General features: G+C 44.4%; 1 protein-coding gene and 1 long non-coding RNA gene across 8 annotated transcripts in view; one reads left to right on the forward strand and one right to left on the reverse strand.

The window, feature by feature from the left end:
- The window catches only part of LIPK (lipase family member K), a 49,312-nt gene extending 36,835 nt beyond the window's left edge, over window positions 1-12,477 (forward strand). For 5 of the 7 annotated variants that reach the window (XM_045439469.1, XM_045439468.1, XM_045439472.1 and 2 more), the window contains 4 exons: window positions 1,858-2,004; window positions 4,079-4,150; window positions 7,187-7,258; window positions 11,648-12,477. In XM_045439469.1, the coding sequence (XP_045295425.1) occupies window positions 1,858-2,004; window positions 4,079-4,150; window positions 7,187-7,258; window positions 11,648-11,887 (531 nt within the window). In that variant the 3' untranslated portion in view covers window positions 11,888-12,477. The remainder of the gene's footprint in view (window positions 1-1,857; window positions 2,005-4,078; window positions 4,151-7,186; window positions 7,259-11,647) is intronic. The other 2 variants (XM_045439474.1, XM_045439473.1) reach the window with 2 other exon arrangements.
- On the reverse strand, window positions 3,915-11,269 carry LOC123577349. Its single transcript, XR_006701817.1, has 3 exons — window positions 8,951-11,269; window positions 5,587-6,230; window positions 3,915-5,353 (listed from the first exon to the last, which is right to left on the reverse strand). It is a non-coding gene; the product is annotated as an uncharacterized LOC123577349 (long non-coding RNA).
- Window positions 12,478-12,689: the final 212 nt, after the last annotated feature.

Raw genomic sequence — 12,689 nt, forward strand, 5'->3', positions numbered from 1 at the left:
ATGTGCCAACCACTCCATTTAGATTATTGCACTTGAGAACAGAATAGATGAAAACGTTCTTTTCAGAGGTAAGTTCAGGGGCACCTGGCTGGCTCAGTCAGTAGAACGCGTGACTCTTGATCTCAGGGTTTAAGTTTGAGCCCCATGTGTACATATTACTTTGTGTTAAGTTTATTTTTCTTTATTTTGATGGAGAAATAGAGAGCAAGCAGGGAAGGGGCAGATAGAGAGGGAGAGAGAGTCGTTGTCAGCACAGAGCCCAATGCGGGGCTTGAACTCACAAATGCGAGAGCACGACTGAGCAAAATCAAGAGTCGGATGCTTAACCAACCGAGCCCACCCGGGTGCCCCGGGTGTAGATATTACTTAAAAATAAAGTCTTTTTTTTTTTTTTTTAAAGAAGCCATTCTTTAAAAACAAAACAAAAAAAAAGTTCTCTCTATGTGTCTGTGGCTACTACTAATTACCATGTAGACAGTTACACAGGAAGAGTTACAATTTGGTAAGTGGATTAATAAATTATCTAATATATTGCTCAAGTGTCCCAGCGATTGAGACAAAATGAATAAGAGGCCAGAATGAATTAGATAATGTCTGCCATGGTTAATTATTGCCTTCCCGACCTAAAGAAATGCGATTTGAACTAGCTTAACAATTATAGCCTCTTTTTTTTTCCCTTCCTCCCTCCCCCTCTCCCGTAGGAAGGGGTAGATAAAGTCACGGTGGGTCATAGATTCATTAATATTCCATGGGATATCAAATATTCCATTCAATGAAGATTACCTTTGATCATATAAAATAACCGCTTTTCAAATTCAGAATTCAACCAACTCTACCCAGGAGGAATTCACCGGATCGAGTTTACCAAAGATAGCCTGAGATCTTATCGTGCACTAACGCAATAAAAATAAATGTTAGTTATTATTGTTCTAATCTAATCTAATTGATTGTTGTAATCACCAGTCAATAAAGGATTCCAGGAAAAAGATAAGCGAGGTTTGTTTTGTTTTGGTTGTTTTTTGTTTTGTTTTGTTTTGTTTTTTACTGTAAATGGATGTTTCCAAAAGAATTAAAAGATACTTTTTCATCCTCATATCTAGTTTATTATCCTAAGATTATAAAACTAGTTTTTGTGAAGCAAAGGTAAGATTCGTCTTATATGCACAGGAGTTTGATATGAATGTATGTTCTAATTTGAAGGGATTCCTAGAGTTCAAAAAGTAAGTTCAACTCACTGGCAACATTGCCTGAAATTTCACTAGTAAAGATTCATTTTAGGGAGATTAAGTTTTGCCTCTGGAAGCGTTTACTAAAAGATTCTGGAAGGAATGGCTCATTAAGTCTATATCATTCACTACTTGTAATAATAGCTATTGTTTGGGGAATGTTTACTAGCTTCTAGAAGATTCAGTAGGTACCTTTTAAACATGACTTATTATCTTGACAACAGTCCTTTACAACATAGCATGTTAATTTTTTATTTTGTCATTGAGAAAGTTCGGGATAATAGAAATGAAATACTTCCTTAAGGTGTAAAGACAGAGTCCAGAATCGAACCAAAGTATCTGTGACTCCAAAGCCTTATCAATTTCCTACGGTGGCTAATTTCTCAGAGGGCATTCTGAAAAACACCCCAAGTAGAGGACCTTGGGAAAGGGAATCATGAGATGTGTTGAGAAGACCACGAAGGTGGGTTGGGAGAACCAAAAACAAAATTTACCAGGCCTTTCCATTTTACTGAGGACTGCCACTGAGCAGATATCACCTCTGTCCAGTCCTTGGCTGAATGACCACTCACTTTCCACTTTTGACATCCACATCCATGAAATCTGACGGCATCTTAAATTGATCTTGCAGGCGTTATTTGGTGACAAGATGTTCTACCCTCATACCTTTTTTGACCAATTCATTGCCACCAAGGTATGCAACCGGAAGCTATTCCGTCATCTCTGCAGCAACTTCCTGTTTACTTTGAGTGGATTTGACCCAAAAAACTTAAACATGGTATGTGTAAGTAGTCGGATCCAGAAAAGCAATTATTTTGTTGCACAGAGGAGAGGAGAATGTGTTCTGAATTGTGTGAAAGCCACATCTCAAGGTCTCCTTTTTGTCTCCTGATTTGCAATTATATGTTGATGGCTTCCACTGAAGCTGGGGGGCGGGAGGAGGTTCCACCTGCTTTAGTAGGAGGATTTGAGAAGGCTTTGCCACTGAACATTCTCACCAACCCTTGCTGTTGGCCAAAGCGCCGCCATTGGAAAGGTCCTCCACTGACATGAAGACTATGGTTTTGAAATTTATCTCGCTGTGCCTGAGGTCTGCCTATCTCAGACCTACTGAAGTAGAATTTCAGTATACCCAAGCATCTGTAATTTTAAACCCATTTTCCACTTTCATAGGTGATCTAGAAATAGTCATTTTGTGAACCACTGACTTCTTTAATCCATTGGGATTAAGGGATGGCTTTCCAATGATAGCTACAGATTCACAGTTGAAGGGACACTGAGAGGGATCAGTTGGGTTTCTTGGTGAGTCCTCTCCAGCTGAAATCCTTTTCTTCTTTTTTTTTTTTTTTTAATTTTTTTTTCAATGTTTATTTATTTTTGGGGGGACAGAGAGAGACAGAGCATGAACGGGGGAGGGGCAGAGAGAGAGGGAGACACAGAATCGGAAACAGGCTCCAGGCTCCGAGCCATCAGCCCAGAGCCTGACGCGGGGCTCGAACTCACGGACCGCGAGATGGTGACCTGGCTGAAGTCGGACACCCAACCGACTGCGCCACCCAGGCGCCCCTCCTTTTCTTCTTTAGTCACCATGAGCTGACTACGGGGGAGGTGGAAGACGGAAAGCTACTGTTCACTCCCCAGCCAGAGAGGAGGAATCTTTGAAACCAGAAGCAGGACATAGTTGAAAATGGTCTCCGACTATCTCACAGATTTCCGCCCAGAGCCTAGTCTCCCTCTGTTACTGGAGAGCACTGATTAAACACTTTTCTTGCTTTCAGACAAGATTTGTAAATAGCCGTTTATGCAAAGCATGCCTTAACCCCTGCCTTTTCACACTCCTTTTCTGTTTTCTCCGTTTACCGAGGGGATTGCACGTGCCTATCGCTTAGATGGTAGCATATCATGTAGGCAGAGCTGGCAAGGAGCTGTAAGCAAACACAAGAGGGATAATTTCAAAAGCATCTTCTCGATATGGCCTCAGAGTTTGCTAAAGGAAGACTTCCTAACGTGACCCTCTAGAACATTCACTGAGGGCCCTCGTTGTACATTTATACAGTCAAATTGCACCCCCCCTCCTTTTTTTTAACTGTTGGGGGCCGGCCTATGGAATCTCTGCAAGGATGTCTATTTTAGTGGAGGATATCCAGGGATGTCTGAGTAGAGTTTGTGGAACTTTGAAGGAATACACATGTCCAGGACTCAACCCTGGAGATTTTGATATTGATTCAGTAGGTTTGGCTAGCTCATGACGGGTAGTGTTTTTTTTTTAAAGCTCCAAGCTCTTTCTGTGCTCACTTTGGTGGAAAAATAACCGTTTTGTATACTAAAATGTAAAAAAAAAAAAAATGGCAATGAAAAATATCAAGTTTTTTTTTTTCTTAATCCGGAAAAAAAGTCTAAATGTCAGTGGAGGTTACAATCCTGGATGGATTATGTTCCACAGACTTTCAGAGAGCCCTGTGGAATACTATGTTTTTCAAATCAGAAGGCAAAGGAAACATTTAGATCTTTTCTCAATGTCTCATGATGAACAACTCTCTCAGAATGTCCTTTGGGACTTAACACAGGGTGATGAAGGTCACTGGGGCTCTCACCCCTCACCCCCCCTGTACTCTTGGGCCATCTGAGGTGAGGCGGGAGAGAAAAGGCATGTTCGTGTCTTTGACCGGCGGGATGGCCTCTGTGGGCTTTATGAAGACTATACAGGACAGAACAGAGCTACGGGAGGAGACGGTTCTTAAAGAGGGCATGGTTCATGTTTATTCCCCAGAGAGAGAAAGAGAATATTCAAGTTTACTTGCGGTGTGGTCATAGGATTAGCCTCCCGGTGAGAAATAATCTCCATTTTGCAGAGTCGCTTGGATGTTTATTTGGCACAGAGCTCTGCGGGAACATCTGTGCAGACCATGCTGCACTGGGCCCAGGTACGTGCTCCCTACTCCTGGTCTGATGCACACACATCGCCCCGAGAGCCCTGAGGAGGACTCCCAGAGCCCATCGCGGGGTTTTTCAGGCACCTGCCTCTGTCAGGTGGATGCTTCCGAAATCAGCATCAACTCGTGTTCATTCCCTGTTCTCTCTGCTGTTCTCTGTGTCCTCGGTTTCTGGTGTTTGGGCCTGGTTCCCACCTATTTGGACTGAACTCTGATTTTTGGATTACTCCCAACTGCCTTTTCTAGGGAAGGTTTGTACTTCCTCTTTTGGGAAACCATCAGTTCTAACGGAACTTTATATAACATGATAGAGCTATTCCGGAAAGATCTGCGCATCCTCCTATTGGCGAATGGGCCATTTCAGAGTGTGGAAATAATGCTCTACTCTGCGCAAGTGAAGTATGAGATAGAGATGAAAATAGATTAATGGTTTCTGTTTTCACTCTCAGTTTAAATGTGTGTGTATGCTACCGTATTGCTCAATATTCAGCAAGTTCAGGGAGAAGTCATATTCAATTGGCCCAGCTTTCTGAACCAAGTGTGATGAGTGTGTGTGTGTGTGTGTATGGGGGGGGGGGGGAGAGAGAAGGGTCTTCCCAAAGTTTTGACATATCCGAGATCCCTACGAGTTTACACTTTCACCTCTACCCCTGTAAGTTTGCTCCATGCTTTACGGTTGAGAATCACTGCTGCAGATAGCCTGAAACACTAGTTGAGGACTTCTGAACTCCTTTGAAGAGTTCCACGCCCAGGAGATAAACCCTCAAGTTCCTGCCGGAAGAAAGATGCTCAGGACAGAATGTCTCCCCCCGGTGAGGAGACAGAGAGGGTCTGTGGTGGGTAACACAGCTCCAATTTCACTTTCCCTGAGTCCTTGCTGTTCGTACGTGTGATTTCCTTTGGTCTCACTGAATTCTCTTAACAGTCTTTCCACGAGGGCATCGATACCCCTTATGCCACAAATGTCCTGGCCTGTCCCTTACGTGTCTCACAGCTCACTGCTCTTAAAAAGATCTCTTCTCCTGTGGCAGAAAGTCCTCTTGAGGACAGAAATAAGTCAGGGGGGTGGGGAGGGGGATGAGGTGAGACACTTGGTCATAAGTTATGCGGATGGCTACGGCAAGGGTGACGACAATGACGAGAGTAGTAATGTTAGTAAAAAGAGGTTTGTTGAGCATTTCTAGGTGCTACACCCTAGCACCCTGTTTAAATTTTTTTTTTTCAACGTTTATTTATTTTTGGGACAGAGAGAGACAGAGCATGAACGGGGGAGGGGCAGAGAGAGAGGGAGACACAGAATCGGAAACAGGCTCCAGGCTCTGAGCCATCAGCCCAGAGCCCGACGCGGGGCTCGAACTCACAGACCGCGAGATCGTGACCTGGTTGAAGTCGGACGCTCAACCGACTGCGCCACCCAGGCGCCCCACCTAGCACCCTGTTTAATGCATCACCCAGTTGGATCTTCACTATGAGGAGAATGTCATCATTCCCATTTCACAGACGGGAATTAGGGGAGATACGTAACTTGCCGTGGATGACACATTCAATAATCCGTTAAGCCTGGACTGAGACCAGGTCTGTTTGCTGCTAGAACCCCGGTACCTAAGGAGCCCACGCTGCTGCTTCCCATTGCTGAAAACCGACCGCGGCGGACCGCCTCTGTCAATAGAGAGCATGATGGGAATAATTTTAAACGAAGCATCAGGATTAAATCAATGAGTGTGAAAAAAAAATCTCTGATATTCAAGTTCAGGAAAAAAAACAAAAACAAAAACAAAAACCGTGGGACAGACTGAGAATCGCCTACTGGAACATGTGAGATGAACATGAACGTGACCTCCTTCCTCGGTCCAGCGTGGGTGGCAAGTCACAGAAGGAGGAAGCCCCAGGCGTGCAGGTGTATGACCATTTCCATTCTCGTAGCGGAAGTCTGAACATGAAAATGTCCAAGTGGCGTGCCCGGTGTCTCAGACACTCAGCATGTGGCCCCGCTCCTGACGACACGGCTGGCTGCTGGGGGGACAGAGCTCCTCACATGGGAAGCGCTGAAGCTACTCCACGTGCACGTTCCCTTCAGGAGCAACAAAAAGTGTTCAAGAACAGGGAATGTAGTGACGACACCGTGACAGGGATACTGGACACAGCTGTGTAGGAAAACATCAGTCACTTTTCAATGTCGATGAACAGCTGGTGCCTCTTTCAAAAAAAATGATGACAATTCCTGAAGCTAAGATGGTCAAGAATCATTCAATCGCAGCATCCTTGTAGACGCTCCTCTGTAGAGTGTTATAACACCCGAAGACGTTGTCGTCAGGGCGCCTCGGTGGTGCAGTCGGTTCTGCATCTGACTTGGTTTCAGCTCGGGTCACGGTCATGATCTCACAGTTCATGAGTTCCACCCCCATGTCGGGGTCTGCGCTGACAGCACGGAGCCTGCTTGGGATTCTCTCTCTCTCTCTCTCTCTCTCTCTCTCTCTCTGCCCCTCCCCTACTCATTCTCTCCCTCCCTCTCCCTCTCAATAAACAAATAATCTTAAAAAAATAAACACATTGCTATCTGAGAATTTTCACTGGAGAGGTATAGAGGAGAGTAAAAGACGGTCAGTCAGTTCTGTGAATTACTCTATCGGCTCGTATCAGTCTTATTATCCGGCTTATTAATCTTTACTGGACTTTAGCTCTTGTGCCTAAAGAGTGGGATGTAATGTCATCCCCTTTGTATATTTTCTGTTTACTGTCTTTATTTATTTTAACGTTTATAAATTTTTTTGGACAGAGAGAGAGAGAGTGGTTGGGGAGGGGGGGCAGAGAGAGAGGGAGACAGAATCCGAAGCAGGTTCCAGGCTCTGAGCTGTCAGCCCAGAGCCCGGCTTGGGACTTGAACACACGAACCGTGAGACCATGACCTGAGCTGAAGTCAGACCCTCAGCTGACTGAGCCACCCAGGTGTGCCTCTGTTTACAGTCTTTAAACGCGTGTTGTGTTCTTATATCATCGTAATGTGTTTTTATTTCTATTTTATCGTAGGCTGCTAATTCTGGTCTGTTCCAAGCTTTTGACTGGGGAAACCCTGATGAGAACATGATGCACTTTCACCAGGTACATGGATGACCGTGGCCATCGGTCCCCACTCACTAAGTACCTGCTAGGTTCCAACACTGTGCCACATATTTTATATAGATCAGATTCCACTTATTGGTTTCTTACCACGTTCCGTACCATTATTTCTAAATTTTTTAACGTTTCTATTTTGAGAGAGAGAGACAGCTGGGAGGGGCAGAGAGAGAGAGACACACACGCACAGAATCTGAAGCAGGATCTAGGCTCTGAGCCGTCAGCACAGAGCCCGACGCGGGGCTCGAACCCACGAACCATGAGATCATGACCACAGCCAAAGTCGGACCTTCAACTGACTGAGCCACCCAGGCGCCCCTTTTTAAAAAAAAAAAAATTTAATGTTTCCATATTAGTTTTGATCCTTACAATAACCTTACAAGGTAAATACGATTGCCTCCACGTTTGCAGAGGCTCAGAGAGGTTAGGTAAATTGTCAAAATTATTTAGCTTCGTAATGAACCAGGATATGACTCAGGGGTTCCTGGATTTTATAACCCTCCTTATTCCTTCTCAAAAAATAGAAACTCTTGGGGTACCTGGGTTGCTCAGTCGACTAAGCGTACAACTCTTTCAGCTCAGGTCATGATCTAACAGTTCGTGAGATGGAACCCTATGTCGGGCCCCGAGGTAGCAGCTTGGAATTCTCTCTTTCTCTTTCTGCCCCTCCCCAGTTCTCTCCCTCCCTCTCTCTCTCTCAAAATAAATAAATAAACATCAAAAAAAGTAGACACTCTCAGCACTTAATTAAAACCATGTTTTTCTTAACATTTATTTACTTATTTTGAGAGAGAGAGAGACAGAGAGAGAGAGAGGGGCAGAGGGAGAGATGGAAAGAGAATCCCAAGCAGGCTCCACAGTGTCAGCGCAAAGCCGGACTTTGGGCTCGAACTCACAAGCCGTGAGATCGTGACCTGTGCCGAAATCAAGAGTCAGGCACTTAACTGACTGAGCTGTCCAGGCACCCCAAGACCATATTTTAAAAGGAGAATTAAAGATATGTAATCTTTGTTTCTGGAACATATGCTCTCATTTCTTACCCATCTATTATAAAATGAACTAACACTGCCCTATTAGTTCTTTGGGATGACAATTACTGTTCCTTTAACATATGTGTGTGTGTGTGTGTGTGTGTGTGTGTGTGTATCATTAAAGATATACTAGACAGAAATATCACTTTTAGGAAGAAGTACTGATATCTGCCAGAGAGTGGTATGTCAAGATATTTCTTGACATAATCTATGAAAACTTTTGAAGCCAAAGTTCTCTATTGAATGGAAATACATGGTGTTTTATTTGTTGTTATTTTTCCCAGTGTTTATAAGAAAATCCATACATGATTTTGGCTTCCTGCTGATAGACGGAACTCAGGTGACACAAGTGGCCATCAAAGATACATGAGTTTTTCAAATAAGGGGTATGGAAATTTGGAAATTTTTCAAAAAAGCAGATTTTCAGTGCCACCATAGTCACTGCAATAGAGAAGATACATAATTTCAGCTGGAGTGAAGAATCTGATTTTCCTCCCAAACTGCTATAGTTTTCTCCTAGGCTGCTTGCCACACACAGACCCACATACTATGTCAACGTCCCAATTTGTCTTGTGAGTAACCAATTTCTTACCCTAGCAAGAGTAGATAGTTGCTAAAAGGAAAGAGTCTTGGAGGATGAGCTTACTTTGTGAGAGTTAAACGTCAACTTGGATGAGAGCTGTGTCACAGGGATGATCTTTCCCATCTTCAGGATACATGGTGATTCAAGATTACATATGAATCGTTTGCTTGGGACCTTGGGAAAGAAATGGAAAACACCAAACTAGCTGAGGGTGAACAACATGTGTGTGTAAAAAGCAATGACCTTTGTCACAACTATGAGCAATGACCATAAATAAGACGGGCATAATTGTCAGTGTAATCACCAAACCTTCATTACTAAGTAAAAAAAAAATCTTGGCCCAAAGTCAGCATGTCTCATTTGCATCCTGATTTGCATATTCATTTTTGGCTCTGCCTTCTCCTGAGCTTCCTTTCATCCTTCACAGCATCCTAAATCATTGCAGTAAATGTGTTCTGATTTCAGGGGCTCCTCAACCCCACTCTCCTGCCACGAAGCTTGCTAATATTTACAGCTGTCTTTCTACTCTTTAACTTTCTCCATCTTTGCATCTAAGTATTTATGCTTTGTATTATCCCGCTGAGAAACCCAGAGTCGGGAAAAGCATGCCTCCTCTTGCCCCAGTTTGCTCTTGGCCTTTGGGGCATTGCGCAGGCTCTCCCCAGCCCTTAAAGCACCACTGTGAGCCCTGATCTGTGCTCCCTGGCCTCCCTGCCTTGTCGCTGCCTTCTCACCTCCTCCTTTATCACTTGCTCCTAAGCCCAGGGCCACGGTCTCCCAGCAAGATAGGGGACAGGTGTCATACTTAAGATATTCAGTAACTCTAAGACTCAGACACCAACCCATCGACTAACAGTAACTTCGGTGATGGTCGAGCCCGTGATCTCTGCTTGTATATCGCCCTGCCGAGAGAACTGAAGGTGCACGGTCCCCCAGCCAGCGCCCCCCCCAACCCAGTCATCAGGTACATTACTAGTCTAGGAAACCTCTCCCTGGCCAAGGTTACAGTTTCCCAAGGATCTGCGTCTTTGTCCACCTTACCTTTTCTTCCTAACCTTGCTGCCAAAAATTGTTAACAACAGTGTAGAAATCTGCTCAGGATGCCATAAAAAAAAAAAAAAAAAAAAAAGAATGACCATAGACTGAGTGGCTTAAACCACAGAAATCTATTTCTCACATTCTGGAAGCTGGATGTCCAAGGTCAGTGTCCAGCTGGTGGGGCTCTGGGGAGGAGCCCCTTTCTGGCTTGTAGACAGTCACCTTCTTGCCATGTGCTCACGTACCCTTTCTTCTGCGAGTGCGCTTGGAGAGAGAGAGAGAGATCTCTCTCTTCCCCTTCCTATAGACTGCCAGTCCTACTTAATTAGGACCTGGCCCTTATGACTGAATTTAACCCCAATTACCTCCTAACAGCCTTACTTCCTCATACAGTCAAATTAGAGGTTAAGGTTTCAACATCCAAATTTGCGGAAAACGCAATTCGGTCCCTGGAATATGGTGGCAGTCCGTATTCTCTCAGTTGTGCATGGCAGGAGACAACGTGACATTAGGTTTAAAAAAAATCTATCTACTGCTTTACTGTACTGAACAGGGTGGTGATCAGCTCACAATGGCTGGGAACTGGAACGCTGTCCTCCGGCTCTCCTTCTCCCTGCGCCCCTCCCTCTCTCTCCCAGTTCTGCTCACAAATGCTCTTTCCCTTCTCAGGCTATTTCAAAACTAGTAAGATTGTGACTGCGTGTGCTCAACTCGTATCGTTCTTTCCACCACAAACCCGAAGAAAAAGCCAGTATTTTTCTCAGGAGCACTGGCAGAAAGTTCCAGAGAGAACTCTGGCCCGGTTTTAGCCATGTGCCCATCTCTCATCCAGTCACTGAGGCCAGAGGGATGAAGGACTGATTGGCCAGGCCGGGTCATCCGGGGCCACTGAGGAGCTGGGGGATGGGATTTGTTGGATCCCAGAGAGAAGGGAAAAGACATCACGTTCTCTGGAACAGGCTGGCTCCTTGTTCACGTCATACTTCAACTGTTTTCATCCATTGGTCTCAGTGGTCCCCAAAGAGTCTGCTCAAGTGTCAATAATCCCCCCAAGCCCAGATTTCTGCACCAGAGAAGAGGTATTTACATTTATCCTATACATATATATATGTGTGTGTGTGTATATATATATATATATATATATATATATATACACACATATATATTGTTTCAAAAGGACATACTCCGAATGCCAAGCCCTACTAGAAAGATGGTCACCCATAAGGGTGCCTTGGGTGGTTCAGACTGTTAAACAACCAACTCTTGATTGCAGCTCAGGTCATGATCTCATGGTTCATGGAATCGAGTCTCATGTCAGGCTTTGTGCTGACAGTATGGAGCCTGCTTGGGATTCTCTCTCTCTCTCTCTCTCTCTGACCATCCCCCCTACTCAAAATAAATAAACTTTAAAAAAGTTTTTTTAAGAAAGGAAGATGGTCCCCCACAGAAATAAGAGCCCCCTTCCTCAAGGATTCTTTCCTATTTTCCCCAACGTGCAAATCAGAAATATCACGGTTATCTTTTTCTTTATTCACAGTTCATACCATTGCACAGAAGTGCTCTCGAGCACTTCTAACGTTTTAATGTTTGGAAATCATTAAGTGCATTCTAACTGCATACTTTTAGCATTTGAAGAACTTGCTTAACAATCGATAAGGTTACTCCCCCGATGTGGTTTTCTGCGAAATCTGGTTTTTTCTCTCCGTCTCTAATCATACTTAGCTCACACCTCCCTTGTACAGCGTGACCAAGATGCAAGTGCCCACAGCTGTGTGGAGCGGAGGACACGACCGTGTGGCTGACCTCAAGGACGTTGAGAATTTACTGCCCCAAATTCCCAGGCTTATTTACTATAAGTTGATTCCACACTACAATCATGTGGATTTTTACCTCGGACAGGACGCACCGCAGGAAATTTACCAAGACCTTATTAGACTGATGGACGGATGTTTGCAAAATTAAATAGCTTTCCTTTCTCTAAGCAAGTGGATTCTTAAAATAATACTGTGGCGCCCAGACCCTATAAGGTGACCGCTTCAATGATTTTCACCTCCTAGTGCCCGTGTGTTGGTGTAACCCTCTCCCCTTGAGTGTGGGACGCCCTTGAGACTTGGTTCTGGCCAACAGAATTGGCAAAGGTAATGGTGTCACACCCTTGTTTGGATCACGTTTATGGCAAAGAACGTCAACTCCTGATTGCGTCATATTATAGGAGAATCCATCAAGCAGACTGGAGAAGAGATCTCCCTTGTTGGTTTGATGAAGAGGACAGATATGTGGAGGAAGCCTACATGACCTCTAGGATCTGTGCCTATAGCAGATAACCAGCAAACAACCAGATTCTCAATCATACAGCTGTGAGATCAATTACATCTACATCCTGGATGAACTCAAAAGCCCACGAATCCCCCAGTAAATCTTCCAGTTGAGAAAGAAGGCTGGCCACCCCTCATTTGCAGCCCCGGGAGACACCCTGAGCTGCAGGGGACTAGCTGTGCCATACCCAGACCCACAGCCAGAGTGACAAAATAAATGTATATTCTTTGAAACCACCAAGTTTGTGGAAATTTCTTATCAGCAATAGTAAACTACTATTAATGGTAATAACAAATCATTATTATTATTATTATTGTGACTATTGTTTTGTCTCTTTGGTTAAAAGCTTGAGGGGCGCCTGGGTGGCTCAGTCGGTTGAGCGTCCGACTTCGACTCAGGTCATGATCTCACGGCTCATGTGTTCAAGCCCCGCGTCGGGCTCTAGGCT

Source organism: Leopardus geoffroyi, chromosome D2, assembly GCF_018350155.1.
Source record: "Leopardus geoffroyi isolate Oge1 chromosome D2, O.geoffroyi_Oge1_pat1.0, whole genome shotgun sequence".
Lineage (NCBI taxonomy): Eukaryota > Metazoa > Chordata > Mammalia > Carnivora > Felidae > Leopardus > Leopardus geoffroyi.